Consider the following 18,287-nt stretch of genomic DNA (forward strand, 5'->3'; position numbering starts at 1 on the left):
ATGTTTTTCTACTTTTAAGGTCAAAATTAAAAGTTGCCACTCCTGTGGCTCTCCTCTGTATCATGAGATCAAACCTCCAGACGACCCACTTCTCCAGCAGGTAATCTTGTGCTTTAAAGATCTTCTGTAAGAGTTTTCTGAATTAAAATCGTGTATACTTTTGTTTTAAGGAGGATTTGTCTGTTTCGTTCGTGTGCATGTTTTGTAACCTCAGAGTAAATTTCTGATCCATCAGAGCTGCTGGAGAGCTCAGCTGGTTCTGTCTGTCAGTGGATTTTAACACTGAGGCTCAAGGTTCAAGTCCAGCTGCAGTTCTTATTGAATTTTATACCTGAATCCAGCAGCGTGTTGAAACCTTCCCTTTATGCCAGCTTCAGCAGCTCGGTGAGATGAATGAAAGGTTACTGTAGTATAAATCAAAGCGCTGAGCCACACTCATGTTCATTTAGGAACCTGTGATATCTGCTGATATCTGAAGCTTCAGTCAGATCTGCTGCTGTGGCCTTGAATCCTGCCCGCTCACAAACGTCGCTTCGTCCAGAAGGTTTCTGATATTTCTTTTTCCTCGCGCTCTTTTCTTGCTGTGTCACTGCAGCCGGAGATAAAATCTCTTCAGTTGGACCAACTGTGCATTCACAGCAGCAGCTCCAGCACACTGAGCATTTACTGGTGAGTATGAGCTGATTATTTTAAAACATCAGTTTGATCATTTCACTTGGTTTTCTTAACAGAAAAGAAGAACCTAAGAGAAACTAACGATTTTGATTATTTGTGGATTTTTTTAAATCTCACTGTTGGGTCCATACAAAGTTTTCGGTCCAGGTAAATTATAAATGTTGTTATAATATTATAATATCTTATTATTATTTAAAAAGAACTGCATGAAGACAATGAATATAGAATGCTTTTCATAGAGGAAATAACCGTATAAATTAATTTAAAAAAGGATTAGCAGACACACGGTCCTTTATAACGCCAACACGAATTACTGTTTTCAAAATCAGAGGAGCGTCTTGTGGCCAATGCTGAAGCCTGTGAACGTGGTTAAATTCAATTTTAAAGCAAACGTAATAAATTCAGTGTAAACTGGAATTATGAATAAGGAGAACTACATGTTGACTTTAACTGCTTATTTTATTGTTCTGTGATGTTTTGGTTTGAAAGGTTTCCCCTTAAGGATCAATACCTTCATTCAGACATTACAATTCAGAAAATCCTGATCAAACTATTAGCATAACAAGAAAACAACAAAAATGTAAACTAATATAGTGACTTTTCAAAATAACATTATTAATATTCTCTATTGAAAGAGTTCCCTTTAAAATAAAATAAAAAACTTTGGTAAAAAAATAATATGTGAGACTTTTAATTCTTTCAAAAACTGAAATCTAATCGCAGTAAGAGGAACTCAGCACAGTCATTAACGCGTGTTTCTCTCCGGAGCGTTTTATCGCACGGACTGTCAACAACGAAGATGGTGCCGACGGTTTGTACGTAGCTGCAGCGGGAAGGTGAACTCTTGTTTTCGTGTTAAAGAAGGTAAAAGGTGCATTTTTAACACTCATGTCTCGTCTCCGCAGTGATGTTAGCCACTTTGATCTTTCCGTTGTTTGTTCGAGCTTCAGTTCATTGATTTTAAAACACTTTTAACGAAAAATAATGAAAAATGCGAAGAACTTTGAGGTGGTTGTCAGGTGGGGGACATTATAAGCCAGCAGTTTGGGGTGTCACTCTTCTCTTTGACATGTTGGGTCATTTCTTTATGTTCCCGCGGTTACTCTGTAATAACACTGCAGATAAAACTGCAGCTGACCGGCTTCGTGGTCTCGTAAATCAATGTCATCCCTGCTCCGGGCTTCCTGTGGTGCTCCAATCGGGTTTCTGATTGAAGGGCAAAAAATGAGGACAGCCGTCTCTAAACCTGTTCCATTCTGTTGCCGAACTCCGTTCAAAAAATGGAAAATTGAGTGATTTTCCTGCCGTAGCACTTAAATGGAAAAGCGGGGATATTTTTCATTAATAAGGACCTCTTTGTCCCCTCGGCGGGTATTTCGTACTTGATTACTGTTACTCTTGTGTGTATATATACACACATGTAGTCTGTTTCGCACACATGGATTAGACCTTTTCCTAAATGAGGAGAAGTATTCCGTGAATGTGTCCCACTGAAAACAGGTCCAGGCCTAATCCATGTCTGGGAAACCGAGCCTTGAAGCCATGCTGGGTTTCATGTCAGGAAAGCACCAGTAGAATAGAGGTTAGAGAGAAGAGGTCTTAAAGCCTTTTTAAGACACCGGCTGAAACTTTTTTAAAGGCTTTTCCTCAATGCTTTACTTTTACCGCCATCTTTGCTGTTGTAAAATGTTCACATAAATTTTATTTCAGAATTCTTTGATTTCCAAGTTTGACTTTTGTAATATCTGCTGCTGGCAGTGAGTTTTCCAGGGTTAGATGAGTGTCTCAAACCAAGGTGTGGACACCAATGAGGGACCTGCACGCGCTAATCAGCACGGGTATCTGTGATGAAGGATTTCTCCGTCAGGTCGGTAACCGTAAACTTGTAACTGAAGTTAAAGTTTACCTCTGCTTGTTTTATTTCCCTCAGATCATCAGAGCTGCTGGACTCTGAGCCACAGTGCAGTCATGGTGCTGAAGATTTTCTTCCCACAGTGCTGTAACCGGGCGGAGAGCGGGCTGCTGGTGGGCCGCTGGATCTCTGGTCATGACTCAGCCGTGGTGCTGGCGGTCATTCACTACCCCTTCATCCCCGGGCAGGTCAAACAGTACATCCAGCAGGTTGGTGATTATAAAGAGGGAGCTGAGTCTTTGTAGGGCACTAGTTGTCCAATAGGTGTCACCTTTGAGTTTTGAATTAAACACAATGCAGAGGAAAACTTTTAGTCAGGTTGCAGATGATCAGATTAATGCATTCAGCAACGTGAGCCAGACTTCAGTCCCTCAGCCTTCCTCTGTGTTCGTCTCTAAGATGCAGGCCCAGAGCGGGGTGGAGCTGACGGTACTCGGCTCCTGGAGTTTGCCTAAAGAGGGTCAGGAGAGCATGGAGAGCTTCCTCAGGGACCTCAGCACCATTTTCCCCCAGCAGCGCTGGCTCCAGGTCAGTCGCCAAATGGGAAAGATGGGCTTCATCTGTGAGGTCGTCAACCGGAACCAAAGTAAGATCCTCAGAATGGAATCTGCTTCCTCCTTGGCTTTTCTTTTCCATATTTTTTTTTATTTTGGACTGTGCTAGAGTAGCTTTGCATGATTCTCGGCTCAAAATAATCCTCATTTATCTTAAACAGGGCATTGGTGCAGCCTAGCAGTTCATCCTGTCTGAACTAAGCTGCTTTAGCTCCTCCCATTCTTTTAAGCCTGCTGACCCTGAAATGATAGTTCTCCTTTTTCACAGCTGTCTTTCTTTTTTTTTATCTGAGAGTTTGTTTCTGTTTTTAAGATTTTTATTTTTTTTTAAATGTCCAATAAAATGTCCTTCATTTAATTTGAAAGTTGCATTTCCTGTGCTCTGATTTGAATAACTTTCAGATGGGCAAGAAACTCAGCAGGAAGCAAAAAAGCAAAATGAGGAGGAGGAGGAGAAGGTGATCTTTGTCCACTATGAGCAGAGGAAGGTGATGCTGTCGCAGCTCCACCCCACTGAGAGTGGAGATCCTGACCCCAACACTGAGCCGCCGTCTGAGCTGAAACAGGTAGAGAGGAGAAAAAAGCTGTGATGTCTCCGTGTTGGTGCAAAGCTCTCAAATCAGCCCTCCACCAACATGCGTCCAATCCCTGATGTGGGCAGCTGGTGATCTCTCACATGCTCCTCCTCTTCCTGTTGCAGGTGTTCCAGACGGTAGCGTGCAGCCAGCCTCTGTTCTTCCTGGATCGCTATGACAACGGGCCGCTGAAGTCGACGCACTGGCAGTCTGAAGGCCGGGAGGCCAGCATCATCGTGGAGCTGCTTAAACAGGCCTCAGTGCCGCTGTGCGTGCTCATCAGCTGGCTGCTCGCCTTGTGGACGTGGATCTGTAACATCCGGTAAGAGGAAGGAAGCTACAGCTGAGAGATTATTTTATATACTGATCAATCTGCTGATTGTTTTATCGCTGGTTGTCCTCCCCCAGCTGGAAACGGCACAAAACATCCAGTTAATTCATGATGAATAAACCACAAACTACAGTGGCTTGCAAAAGTATTCGGCCCCCTTGAACTTTTCCACATTTTGTCACATTACAGCCACAAACATGAATCAATTTTATTAGAATTCCACGTGAAAGACCAATACAAAGTGGTGTACACGTGAGAAGTGGAACGAAAATCATACATGATTCCAAACATTTTTTACAAATAAATAACAGAAAAGTGGGGTGTGCGTAATTATTCAGCCCCCTGAGTCAATACTTTGTAGAACCACCTTTTGCTGCAATTACAGCTGCCAGTCTTTTAGGGTATGTCTCTACCAGCTTTGCACATCTAGAGACTGAAATCCTTGCCCATTCTTCTTTGCAAAACAGCTCCAGCTCAGTCAGATTAGATGGACAGCGTTTGTGAACAGCAGTTTTCAGATCTTGCCACAGATTCTCGATTGGATTTAGACACCAGACAGGTCAGGGATAAAGTTATTGAGAAATTTAAAGCAGGCTTAGGCTGCAAAAAGATTTCCCAAGCCTTGAACATCCCACAGAGCACTATTCAAGCGATCATTCAGAAATGGAAGGAGTATGACACAACTGTAAACCTACCAAGACAAGGCCGTCCACCTAAACTCACAGGCCGAACAAGGAGAGCGCTGATCAGAAATGCAGCCAAGAGGCCCATGGTGACTCTGGACGAGCTGCAGAGATCTACAGCTCAGGTGGGGGAATCTGTCCATAGGTCAACTATTAGTCGTGCACTGCACAAAGTTGGCCTTTATGGAAGAGTGGCAAGAAGAAAGCCATTGTTAACAGAAAACCATAAGAAGTCCCATTTGCAGTTCGCCACAAGCCATGTGGGGGACACAGCAAACATGTGGAAGAAGGTGCTCTGGTCAGATGAGACCAAAATGGAACTTTTTGGCCAAAATGCAAAACGCTATGTGTGGCAGAAAACTAACCCTGCACATCACTCTGAACACACCATCCCCACTGTCAAATATGGTGGTGGCAGCATCATGCTCTGGGGGTGCTTCTCTTCAGCAGGGACAGAGAAGCTGGTCAGAGTTGATGGGAAGATGGATGGAGCCAAATACAGGGCAATCTTGGAAGAAAACCTCTTGGAGTCTGCAAAAGACTTGAGACTGGGGCGGAGGTTCACCTTCCAGCAGGACAACGACCCTAAACATAAAGCCAGGGCAACAATGGAATAGTTTAAAACAAAACATATCCATGTGTTAGAATGGCCCAGTCAAAGTCCAGATCTAAATCCAATCGAGAATCTGTGGCAAGATCTGAAAACTGCTGTTCACAAACGCTGTCCATCTAATCTGACTGAGCTGGAGCTGTTTTGCAAAGAAGAATGGGCAAGGATTTCAGTCTGTAGATGTGCAAAGCTGGTAGAGACATACCCTAAAAGACTGGCAGCTGTAATTGCAGCAAAAGGTGGTTCTACAAAGTATTGGCTCAGGGGGCTGAATAATTACGCACACCCCACTTTGCAGTTATTTATTTGTAAAAAATGTTTGGAATCATGTATGATTTTCGTTCCACTTCTCACGTGTACACCACTTTGTATTGGTCTTTCACGTGGAATTCCAATAAAATTGATTCATGTTTGTGGCTGTAATGTGACAAAATGTGGAAAAGTTCAAGGGGGCCGAATACTTTTGCAAGCCACTGTATAATCCTGCCGTGCCTTCTTTCACCGTTTGAGTTTCTGCACGAGATGATTCTTGTTCAGTGTTTTTCACTTTGCGTGTTTTAATTTCCGTGAGTTTATGCATTTAAAAAAATAAAATAAAAAACACTCATTTCAAGCAATCTGCTCAAGTCCTGTTTGTGCAAAAGGCTAAAATCCTCTAAAAAAACAAAGCACAGATTAAGTTCGAGGTAGTTACATTTATTGGATCTCAGCGTTTGGTTGTGTTTAATCTGTTAACAAACACTGATAGAAAAGCTTTAAAAAAGCTGTATAGTGAAAACAAGTAATAAAGAGTCTTAAATTTTTTTCTACCGTTTGTCTTAAACCAGGCTAACAAATGGAAATCTAAGAGATGCACAGGCCTCCCTCTCCACCTCCTCTAACTCTTCTGTGAGGAGCTTTAAGAGCCTTCCAAGCTAGCAGAGAAGGATAACCTATCGAGCAGCTTCTGGTTCTGCTGCAGGACCTCACCCACTTTGATATGCCCGAAATGCCTCAGCTTTGAGGCAGCCAGGAGGCATCCGAGTCAGATGCTGTACAACCCCAGCTGGCTCCTTTTAATGTGGAGGTGCAGCATCATTACGCTCATTTCTGCTGCTTGTATCTTCAGACTCACTCTGTTGGTCTCATGGTCGGAACGTAGCTCAGCTGGTGAATCGACAGCTTTGCTTTCAAACTCGGCTCTCTGTTCACCACCACTGACTTGCATTGCTCCACAGACTTGGAGTAATGCAAAGCTGATTTTTAACTTGGATAAAAATTATTTTTTTAATTGAAGAAGCGACGTACTTTTCCTGCTTCCTTCTTTGTTTTGCTCTTATTTATTAGTCCAACATTTATTGTAAGAAAGTCCCGACCGCGGCTGTAAAGCTCTAAGCTGTCTCTTCTGTTTCATGCAGGATCTTCAGTCTTTACCCGCTGCGCTTCCTGTCCAGTAAACTGTCCACATGTGTCCAGATCAGCTACAGGACCGAACACATGAGGACGCTGAGCTCGCCCAAACCAGCCATCGAGCATACGCAGTTCATGAGGTGGGCGTCTGGTGAAGAAATGGAGCTTCACCTGGTTTGTACTGAAACTGTTGCTGGAACAGAGCCGACTGTAACGCCGCGTCTCCGGTTTGATGTCTGTCGGCAGGAAAGGCAACATCCTGGTGTCGTTCCTGGTGGACGTGGGGCTCGGCGTCCTGCTCATGTCGTGGCTCTACAGAGACGACCACATCGCCACGCTGGCTAACATGCTGATGCCTGCAGCTGATGTAAGTTATCGCTCTGTGGAGATGTTTGCTGTGTGCAAGTGCGAGGAACCAAATTTCAGGAGCTGAGTAATGCTGGAGCTGAATGAATGTCTTTGATTCGCAGACTGGTCTTTGTTTTACAGGTTCATGGTCGTGTCTTTAATGTAGAATCGCGATCATGAGATATGAGCTTGGTTTTGTTTTTGCAGTTCACTTTTGGAAAAAGCAGCTCTGCATGATTCATTGTTTAAAAAAAGGATCCATGTGTACCTCATACTGGCCTTCATGCAGCCCTGCTGTCTCACACAAGCTGTTTTAGTTCATGTCTCTTTAAAACGCCAACTTTCTTCTGATTGGCCAACTTCCAGAAGCCTGCTGAGGGGCACAGCCCAATGACGTGTGCTGCTTGCACTTCATTAGCATCTTTTGCCAGCAAGAGACGATCGAAGGAGCATAATCAGACATTACTGGTGCTTCATCCAGGAGACAAAAAGCAGTTTAGAGGATGCTGCGCGCTGGATCGGAAAATCGTGAAAAAGTTTAGCTTTAATAATTTCAGCTTGATGCTTTATAGAAACTCCAGGCTTGAAAACAAAAACAGTCTCTTGATAAGTGAACAAATGATGCTCAGACGTATGTTTGGATCATGTTGTGGAAACAGCCTGAAGGTACAAAAACTCTTCATGTTATAGATTTAGAAACTTCAGCGCCCTGCGCAGCGCCGACAGACCTCATTAAGTCGCTAATAACCGACTGGATTTGGTGTAATTTCATCTTCTGTTCTTCTGTCATTAAACTCCTGCGGTTCCTCCTCAGCATGTGGCTAAAGAGCTGGAGGAGCTGCTGCAGTGGCTGATGGGAGCTCCAGCCGGGCTGAAGATGAACCGGGCCCTGGACCAGGTTCTGGGCCGCTTCTTCCTGTACCACATTCACCTCTGGATCAGTGAGTATCAGGAGGTTTTCTGCAGTGTTGAGATTTCCTTTAATTTGTTTAAATCTTTTTCACGCTAAAGTGACACAGAAGCTTGTGCTGACTCTCACTGTGATACATCACCTCTCCATCCAGGCTACATCCACCTGATGTCTCCATTCATCGAGGGGATCCTGTGGTACGGAGGTCTGTCGGCCTGCCTCGGCCTGACCTTTGCCCTCTCGCTGCTGTCGGACATGGTGGCCCTGCTCACCTTCCACATCTACTGCTTCTACGTCTATGGAGCCAGGTATGTCGTAGAAACGCCCAGCTTTTACTCCGCTATGAAGCAAAGCTCATTCTGGTCGGACTGGGCGGGAAAAGCAACAAGGCTTGGAGCACATGACCGACAGATGTGCACAGTGTCTGTGTGAAGGTGAAGCTGCTGATTTCTTCGAGAGATTGAAGAATGAGATTGTGGGTGGAAGCCGTGGAAACGAGTGTCATTGTCAGGGTTAGAAAGCGAGGATGGTGAGGAAGTGAAACTGATGCTCCTCAACCTCAAAAGGAGCCATTTGAGATGTTAATGGGAGGAAGCCCTGGGACAGACCCAGGACTCTCTGGAGAGATTAGTCTTCTCTGCTGGGTTTCAGGACGAGTCTGCCTCTGGACCTGGATGAGTGGACTGTTTAGGACTTTTTTCAGTTTTCATCAAAATCTGACCACCCTATTGAATAAGGACACGGTAAAGCTTTGTGTGAGCAGGTACGTATGATAACCTGCAGGGGGCAGTGCTTTCAAATCTTTTCCTTCCTCAGTGCCTCCAGAAAAAAACTTCTTGGTTGAAAACGGCCCCAAAATGAGAATTGTCTAGAAATGAGAATTTATTAATAATGAAATAATCGCCTTTATGACTGGACTGAGGTGATGGAGGCCAAATTGGTGGGTTTTAAGATCATATTTGGGACGTTTGCTAAAAGCAGTTCATTCAAAAAGAAACCATTTAAAATCTAACACATAAAAACTTTTACACAGGCGGTAAATTTACTATAAAATACCTTTTGGACAATAGTGAAAACTGAAAGATGAAGATGAGAGCATCATAATTCATTTCTGCAGCCGCTCACAAAAGAACCAAATCTGACATGCAGGATGTTTTGTTTGATGTTGCGGTTACATAACAGGGTTGGACATTTGGAAGAGGATCGCCTCAGCTGGTGCACGCTCTGCTCTGCAGGCCTGTTTGCTTTAGATGTTCACACTCACACCGTGCTGCTGAACAGAGTCATTGTTGATTGTGAGAAGATGGTGAAGATTCAGAGGAGGGTCCAAACCATGAGAGAGAGATGAAGGTGAAACGTGACCCTTCAGTATGAACGTGCCATCAGAAGTGGTCTCAGTGGAAGGTCGGCCATCAAGAAGCCATTGCCAAGGAAAACTGTGAGGAAAGGCTGAGGTACGAAAATTACACGAGAACTGGACTGAAAATCTGTGACGGGGCATCACATGTGGGCTGCAGTTTAACCAGCGGTGTTGACGATTATGAACTGACAGTGACACCAACACACGTGTGGGACACCATCGGTCATGGATCAGCCTCCCCAGAGCCAGACCTCAGATTTACTGAAGCAGCGTGGGATCGTCCTGACAGAAAAGAACAAGAGGCAGAAACATCCAAAGAGCTTTGAACGTCCTCCACGAAGGCTGGAGAACTATTCCTGAGGATACTTAAAGAAATGACAGAAATCTGCCTCAGAGTTCGGGCTGTGATGAAGATTAAAGGTGGTCATAATATATATTAACTTCTGTTTGATTTTGCCTTTTATACTGTATTTCTGTGTTTGCACACGTTTCAGTAAATCCCTGCAACTGTTTCATATTTTACTGACAAATATAAAGAAATGAGGGTGCCTTAAGATTTTTGCACAACACTTTGTTGCAAAATATTCTAATATAATCAATTAACTGGTTTTCAGATGAATTTATTGTCTTTGAACAAAGTACAATGAAAGGAAGCGAGAATAAGGAATAAAAATGTATAAAAAATACCCTCAGAAAATATACAAGCAGTTACATATGCACACATATATGCACATGTATGTATGTATGTATGTATGTATATACACACACACACAGCAGAGAAGAACAAAGGAATGTAAAATGTATTAGCAGGGACGAGTTCGTGGTTCTGTTGGTGCTTCTTATCAGGCAGCAGTGGCTCTAAATGTCCTCCAGGAAGGGTGGTGGGAACCTGGTGATGGTTTCTGTGGTGCTGATGGAGCAGCAGTGGGAGGACGGGCTGTTTTTGTTTGAGAACCCTGAAGAAGTAGAGCCTCTGCTGGGCCTTCTTCATGTGTGTGGGTGCACAGGTGCTGAGGGCTGTTTCCATGCAGGCCCCAGTTATGTGGATCAGATTTAGAGCATTCTTACTTTCATGATGAGTTTTTTGGTTCTGGAAGATTTTAGGGTGAAGTTAATTTCTAGGTACCACCCTAGCAGCCTTTATTTAGCACTTTTTACCATTTAAAAGTGACAGCAAGCTTGCATCCCTGTAACACCACACTACAGATGAACCGGTGACTCCATCATACGTCCTCTCAGGCTGCTGCTGTTAAACTCAAACTAAGCAAACATCTGGTTTGGAGATGACTCATGTTTACAGTATTTTGTGCACAACCGTGTAAAACTGAAACTTCTGCAGCAGGAAATGTTGCTATCTTCAGTAGGTTAGCCAGTAAGTGCAGATCATCACCGGACTAATGAGTATTTCTTCTTAATCTTTAACCTGAAGACATGTTCAGCTGCAGAAACAACACGTCATCGCTGCTAAATCCTGTTTGAGGATTAAAAGATGAGCTCGATGACATTTAAATCTTCATTTTCTTAAATCTGGGTTCTGTTCAGTCAGCTCTCAGGTACACTCACCTGCTTTGACTTTAACAGGAGAAATGAGGTCTGTTAGTCTGCCGTGTGACAGGAGTCTGAGTGCTGTCGTGAAGTCGGAGGATTGACTAAATTATGTATTTGCTCTAAAGATAGCAGTGCCTCGCCCCGTGGTGCACAGTGAAATATTACCCAGTTTCCTCCTCACATATTTATGCTCCGCCGGCTCTTCGCTTTGAGAGCTTTTTGTCTGAGTTTTTTTTTTTATTATTAAATCTGCGCGCCCGGGTCTAAAAATATCTCCTGCCGTGAACACGGCTCGGCTCTGCAGAGGATAAAAGTCGAGGAAGCTTCGCTGTGCTTCAAAAGGAAAGCTTCTCTGTCTCTCTTAGTCTTTATCAGACAGACTGAGTGTGTCATTAATGACTGCTCCTATTACAGCTCATGGTGCTTTTTCTGTGACTACACTTGAAATGATTTGTCAGTGCTGCTGCACATAAAGCTGGTGGTTTACCAGCTGAACAGGCCTCTGCAGAGCTCTTCTATGAAACCTGTCTTTGTGTCAGATATCTACCTGTTCCTTTTAAGCACTCACTCATCAGCTGTTTGTGTCTCTGTCAGGCTGTACTGTCTGAAGATCTATGGGCTCTCGTCGCTCTGGAGGCTCTTCAGAGGGAAGAAGTGGAACGTCCTGCGGCAGAGAGTGGACTCCTGCTCCTACGACGTGGACCAGGTAACCCACAGTTTGAGTCTCATCTCATCAAACGCCTGTGAGAATAAACAGGTAGAGATCCATGAATTCAACATGTACATTTGTAGAGACATCCCTCAAATCTTATTTAAAAACTGCTTAAAAAAAATGGTACATTTATCCCAAAATGAGGATTCGGAAGCTTTTTTCCTCACTATATGTGTATCTGAGCACCACTGATATCAGTTTTATTTATACAGCTCCATTTTACAACAACACTTTATAAGATAAAGAGCCTTAAATATTGGTGAGAAAATGCATCAATCAGACGATCCCCTGTGAGAGGCTCTTGGCGAGGGTGGGGAGGAAAAACTCCCTTTTAACAGGAAGAACCTCCAGCAGAACCAGGATCAGGGAGGCAAAGAAATAAAAGAAAGATGTTTGTTACCGCGTCGAGAACGGTGAATGCATCGTCCTCCACTCAGCTTTAAGAGCTGTGAATGAGCTCAGCAGCATGATTGGCTCATATGGTTCCAGGCTCAGCTGCTGATTGGCTCTTTAAAGGCATTCATAGATTTCTACTAAGCAGTCTTTAAATGTTGTGTCTCTGGGAGTATCACATCTGGGTTTTTTGCACTTATTCCTGATTTTGCTTGTTCTGTGCTCGACTCTGGTTGGTGTAAAATGTTCTGAGTAAACAAACGTAATTTGATTTATTTGGTTGCGCATCAATTTCCTACTGTGAGGAGGAGACACGCCCCCTTTTAGAGGGACGTTTGTCAGCGATTGGATGCTGCGACTGATCTGAAACCTCATCACAGGAGCTTTAAACCCGAACCAACTCAAGAGCTTTAATACCAAGATTTTTACATTTGTTTAAAAAATGAATTTTCATGAGGAAGAGGAGGCATCGAGAGCCTCAGACTCTCACCATAATCTTCATCAATTCTTAGAGATGCAGAGAATTTTCTCTGAGTGTTGTTGTGTTTGTGCTTCTTCCAGCTCTTCATCGGGACGCTGCTCTTCACCATCCTGCTGTTCCTGCTGCCCACCACCGCCCTCTACTACCTGGTCTTCACTCTGGTACGCCTGAAATCACCACCTGGTCCAGTATGTAACCGGAAGGTTGCCGGTTCGATCCCCAGCTCTGTCTGTCTTGGTCGTTGTGTCCTTGGGCAAGACACTTCACCTACCACCTACTGGTGTTGGCCAGAGGGGCCGATGGCGCGATATGGCAGCCTCGCTTCTGTCAGTCTGCCCCAGGGCAGCTGTGGCTACAACTGTAGCTGCCTTCACCAGTGTGTGAATGTGAGAGTGAATGAATAGTGGAATTGTAAAGCGCTTTGAGGGTCTCGAAAAGCGCTATATAAATGCAATCCATTATTATTATTATTATTATTATTATTATTATTATTATTAAAATCTAAAAACCTTTGAAGTCAGTTTCCTGAAAATAAGACAGACGAGATCAGTGCTGTCAAGCTCAGTTTCATAAAACAGACACACGGTTTATGTTTGAATGTAATTAAAACGTGTGTCTCATGCAGTCTTTTCATTGCTATTTTATCGCACAGCCTGTCAAAAAATGTTTATTAGACTTTTATAACATTTAGTCAAGTCAAATCATGCTGAATACTTCTGATAAATTGTGATTTCAGTTCTCTGTTTTTTTTAAAAAAGTCTTTAATCTAGAGCAGCATAATACTGTGGAGCCAAAAACAAGTGATTGTTAGTGTTTTTCATTTATTTTCATGGAGTTTTTGTTGTAGTTTCCTGTGTTAAAAACCGACCAGCTTTTTTAAATCTGCTGTGGGCGTGTCGGTGTAAATAAATCACACGTGAAATGAAAGTGTGATGCTCACCTGTGAACTGGGAACACATCCAAAATATTAATTACCAGATGAAAGTCGTCCTTTTCATCCAGTCTGACGAGTCCGTGCTCAGATCCCCCCCCCCAAAAAAAGAAAAAACTGCAGTAGGGTGCGTTTGTTTTTGACTCCTGGGTCTCGTTGTGTTGTGCAGCTCCGGCTCGTGGTGGTGCTGTTCCAGGGCGTCCTCCACCTCAGCGTGGACTTCATCAACTCCTTCCCGCTGTTTGCCATGGGCCTCCGCATCTTCAGACCCTACAGACTGGCAGGTACGCTTTACTGAAACGTCTTTATAAAGTCTCTAGATAACTGCGTGGGGGAAGTGTGCAGGTTTTCATCGTGAGGCTTTGTGCACGTTTTCAGAAGGTGTAAAGTTCCAGGTGCTGTGTGAGGAGCCGGGCACCGCCCTTCACCTGCTGATGGAGGTAAGAGGTCACACAGGTCTTCATTGTTTCACCACGCAGATTTAAACATGGAGACACCTCATTGGCTGCTACAGGGAAGCCTCATTGTGTTCAAATAATCACAGCTGGATGAAATTTACATGATTATCCAGCTGTTTGCTTGTTTTAAATGCTAAATACTTAGTTTGTTACATTTGATGCCAAAATATTTTTCTTGACTGCACAGCAACTTTATTATTGGTCACATTAAAAATGCACCAAAAGGCTCCAGCAGGACACAATCTAGCAAACCTTCAGGTAAACTATTGACTTCCTCTAAAAAACAGGAAGAGGAAGACGGGGCTATAAACACACATGACAGGTGAGAACAATCTGGGCGAGGCGGACGATCACAAAAAAAAAGAAAGTAAAATTAACACAAGACACTGAAAGAAAAATCTAAAACAGGAAATAAACATAAGACAGCCAACACTGGAGAAAACTCTAACATGATGGAGCTACAGAGGGAAACAGAAAAGGGTGGAGGCAGGACCTCGCTGGAGGGCGAGCAGCAGCAGAGCCTGACGGATGGTCCCGAGGAGACGTCTGACAGGTTTGGTGCAGGAACAGATGCTGAGGTCACATCTGGTGGTCGAGGAACAGGAAAACTCAGACTTGGCACGCCGCTGTGATCCAGGAACTCAGGAGGGGAAATATCAGATGAAGCTCAATAAAAAACAGAAGAACCAAAAACTTAAAGACTACAACACTTAAGTAAATAAAACTGACACTTAATGAGACGGTTAACGTGTTTATATCTGCTGTAAAGTTAAACGTGGGAGTCCACGGGGAACGACTCACTGCTGGCGCCTGTAGTGGACTTTATAGGAACTGCAGGTTTATTTGTTTGTTTTTTATTTGTACCTTACTTCCTACTGCAGCGTGCTAATAATGTGTCATCAGTGTGTGCTCCTCCTGACAGTAAGCCATTATTTTGATGCTTTCTTCCTCAGATAAACCCTCTGAAGTGCAGCACTGTGGTGCAGCTGTACCGCACCCCGACATACAGCTGCTACCCCAGAGACTCACGGGCCGCTCTGGTCAAGAAGCTGTTTGTCGGGGAGCTGATTTATCCCTGGAGACACAAAAGCACCAAGGTTGACTGAGAGAGAGCCAGAAATGCGATGGAGGAAGAGGAGAGACGAGGGAGAGGAGGAAAGGGAAGAGACTGAATAAATAAAGAGATGGAAACGGACAGGAAACAGACAGACGACCTTCGGGAGATGCTTTTATATTTGATGGGAAGAGCGTCACAGAGAACATCGCCTGAAGCTGCCGACTCATCGCATCTACAGCTTTCTGCTCAGCCTGAAGGTGGATGATGAATATTTGAGCTCACACGGATACCAGAAACAGGACAACCAGCAAATAGTCACGTCCTGCTGGTGTTGGTTTAAGAGCTGTGGGCATAAAAACACTCGAGGAAGCTCTTTCACTCTTTCAGAGTAAAATTCAACTAAAATGATCGTTTATTTGACTTTACAGATTTACATTTTTATTTGTCATTATAAAAGACTTTATGTTTAAGAAAGAAAAACAAAATTGGACCAAAACAACTCCTGTACGAGCTGTGATCAACCATAAAAAGTAACAAACACACGTCTAATTCTGTTTGATTTTTATACAGTCATTTAAAGTAAAGTACCCCCTCCAAACTGTAGAACCACTTTAGCAGCAACTAAACTTGAGGAAACTTAAATTAAAGGTGTTCTTTCATCAGTCTCACATCGCTGTGGAGGACTTTTGGCAGTCTGTGGACAGACGGCCACCCTGTGTGCCACAGCTGCCCTGGTTAATCCACCAGCATGCACCAAGTCTTTAATCAAAGTCATGTTTTTAATGAGAAAATATAAATATTGTTTTCTTGTGTTTATGGTGAGTGGTACATTTGTAAAGCACCTTAAAGGAGCTTTTTAAGAATGACCTGATCTTGTTGTTTTGTGTTAACGTGAGTAAAACTGTGGAGCCGTAAACTGTTCGCCTTCAGTGCCGGCACACAAACTCGATCAAATGTACTCTTTATATTAACCAACTTTGTGTTATTAGATGTGGGTGTTTATGCACCAACTGCACTGAATATGTGAATAGCTGGAATCTTTAATCCTTAAATAATTGTAACCAGAAAAAATGTTTTTTTTTGTTTTTGTTTATTTTATTTTAATGTCTTTTACATGTGTCTGTTTTTAACCTGAGAGCGATTTAGTCTAAATGAAATAATGTTCTTCTTCCACTCACTGATTCCGCACGTCTGTTACAGCCGTGAAGTCTGATTTTTTGTCGTTCATTTTAAATGTAATGTGCCTGTTTTGTTATGTCTGATCAAACCTTTTGACTAAATTCAGCTTTTCATTAAACGTTCGGGAAAATCCAGGATTCTGAGCACATCCTTCCTCCTCTGGTGTTCATGCTGAGTCAGCTGGAACATCACAACATATTTTTATTGTTTTCAAACAATAAACAATGGGAAGTTTTAGAAAAATAAGGTGACACAAAATATTATATTACATACAGTATATATGAGTGGCAACCAAACAGCAGAGAGACTTTATACTAATGAATGTTAATTCAGCTGACATCGTTAATGTGGCACGTACTGATGATGTCGTCACTGCTGCTGTCTTTATGTTTAAATACATTGTGGGAAAAAAAGACATTTCTCATGACTGTGTTGAGGTAAAGAGAGAGTTTTTTTTAAATGTCATTTCCATTATGACAATTATGCTGAAGTTTGACATGGATACACACACGCTGGTTATTTTCTATCAGGTCCTCGAAATTTCTTCTTATTGTTGTATTTTGAACATGTAAAAATAATAGAACACAAAAAGAGGAAAAAAAGCACAAACAAACAATTAAATAATAATAATGATGATGCTAATGATGATAAGCATAATAATAATAACATTAAAAAAGAAGTAAGAAGAAGCATTAACTTAATTAATCATGTCCCTTTTCCACTATTTAATTGATAATAATCATCACTTTTCTTCCTGTTTATTCCCCATCATATCATAAATACTAGCTTACAATTTGCATTTGGTTTTAGAACCCCACTAACATGCCAATAGCTATACATATATACATAGACAGACTTTACAAAAATCATATTTTTCAACCACTTTTTAAGCAGAGTGATTCTGGGACGTTGCTTCGGTGCATCACTCAGCCTGTTTCACAGCTTCAGTTCACACACAGAGGCAAAAACCTTTTTACTGTTGCACAGATACAGGGATGTCTCAAATTTAACTCATAATTTGTGCTGTGGGAAAAATGAACCAGATCATTGAATTTTAGTGGTTTTGATTTTAAGAATATTGGGTTTGTACGACCTCCGTATCCAGTATTATGCATTATCATTATGATGTTCATTTTGTTAACTTTGGCCCCATTAGAGTAAACAAGCATGATAAAGCAGGGAATCCTGTAGCATTTATGGGGGAAAACACCCTGTAAATGACCGTAAGCTTTTCAGAATAAAAGCACAGCTGTTGAAGAAGCATAGAAGACTGTTCAGTCAGTGTTTATTTCCACTGCATGAAAAGTATAAATATGATCCATCCCAGATGTAAATACACTTTAATCTCTATTTTATCTTAGATTGCCTCATTCAAGCTGTTGCTGCCAGAACACTTCATTAATTATGCGTGTAGGTGTTCTTCCTCAGGAGGCTGAGGCGAGAGATGAGTCATGGTGCTATAAAAACAGGCCTGACACACATAATCAAACACACTCTCAGCCCACTACTGTACATCACATTTCATAATATTATTCCTACCGTGGTTACACAACATGAATTATATTCTGGGAAATAGTCCAAATGTATTTTGCTCCCCTACGACAGTGAAAACTGAAAAATGATCAGTAACAGGGCAGATTATGACACTCTCCACAAACATTTCCCTTTCAGTTGTTATTGTTTTAAATACTCTTTGTTTATAGGAAATTTAAAAAACTGCATGTTTTATGAACAGTCCAGCATTTCAGGAAGTTTTGTCTGATGAGTCACATGAAAGATTTGATGCAGTTTTTCATCTCTTTTAATCTGAGTTTAGCCTGTTTTGTCCGACCATAATCAGAGATTAGACTGAGCCGATTGTCTTTTTTACATACAGACTGCAAGAAGGCAAACGGGATTTCCCCAAATCCCCCCATAAAAATGATCTTACACAAAATATACGGAGGCCCTAAAGTGCCATTCAAATACCTAATGAATAAAAAAACAGAAAATGATGTGAATTTTGGTGCATAAACCCAGCAACACATGATGGTGGCAGAATTACAACACATGTTATTAAATGCAGCAAGATGAACATTAACTATAAGTTACTGGATTAATTTTCCTATTTATTTACTTTGGTGTTTTTCTATTTGACCCCATTCATTTATTTGATTTTCTATTCTAAGTAACAAAACACAA

At 42.3% G+C, this 18,287-nt stretch overlaps 1 protein-coding gene across 1 annotated transcript; it reads left to right on the forward strand.

The window, feature by feature from the left end:
• Nucleotides 1-1,458: 1,458 nt before the first annotated feature.
• On the forward strand, nucleotides 1,459-16,243 carry pigq (phosphatidylinositol glycan anchor biosynthesis, class Q). Its single transcript, XM_063472484.1, has 14 exons — nucleotides 1,459-1,539; nucleotides 2,606-2,796; nucleotides 2,987-3,173; nucleotides 3,544-3,707; nucleotides 3,842-4,038; nucleotides 6,738-6,869; nucleotides 6,976-7,096; nucleotides 7,892-8,018; nucleotides 8,142-8,295; nucleotides 11,490-11,601; nucleotides 12,562-12,642; nucleotides 13,582-13,696; nucleotides 13,791-13,852; nucleotides 14,824-16,243. Exons 2-14 carry the CDS (start codon nucleotides 2,644-2,646, stop codon nucleotides 14,974-14,976), a joined length of 1,758 nt encoding a protein of 585 aa, XP_063328554.1. The 5' UTR covers nucleotides 1,459-1,539; nucleotides 2,606-2,643; the 3' UTR covers nucleotides 14,977-16,243.
• The last annotated feature ends 2,044 nt before the right edge of the window (nucleotides 16,244-18,287 follow it).

This window comes from Pelmatolapia mariae, linkage group LG4 (assembly GCF_036321145.2).
Source record: "Pelmatolapia mariae isolate MD_Pm_ZW linkage group LG4, Pm_UMD_F_2, whole genome shotgun sequence".
Taxonomy (NCBI): Eukaryota; Metazoa; Chordata; class Actinopteri; order Cichliformes; family Cichlidae; genus Pelmatolapia; species Pelmatolapia mariae.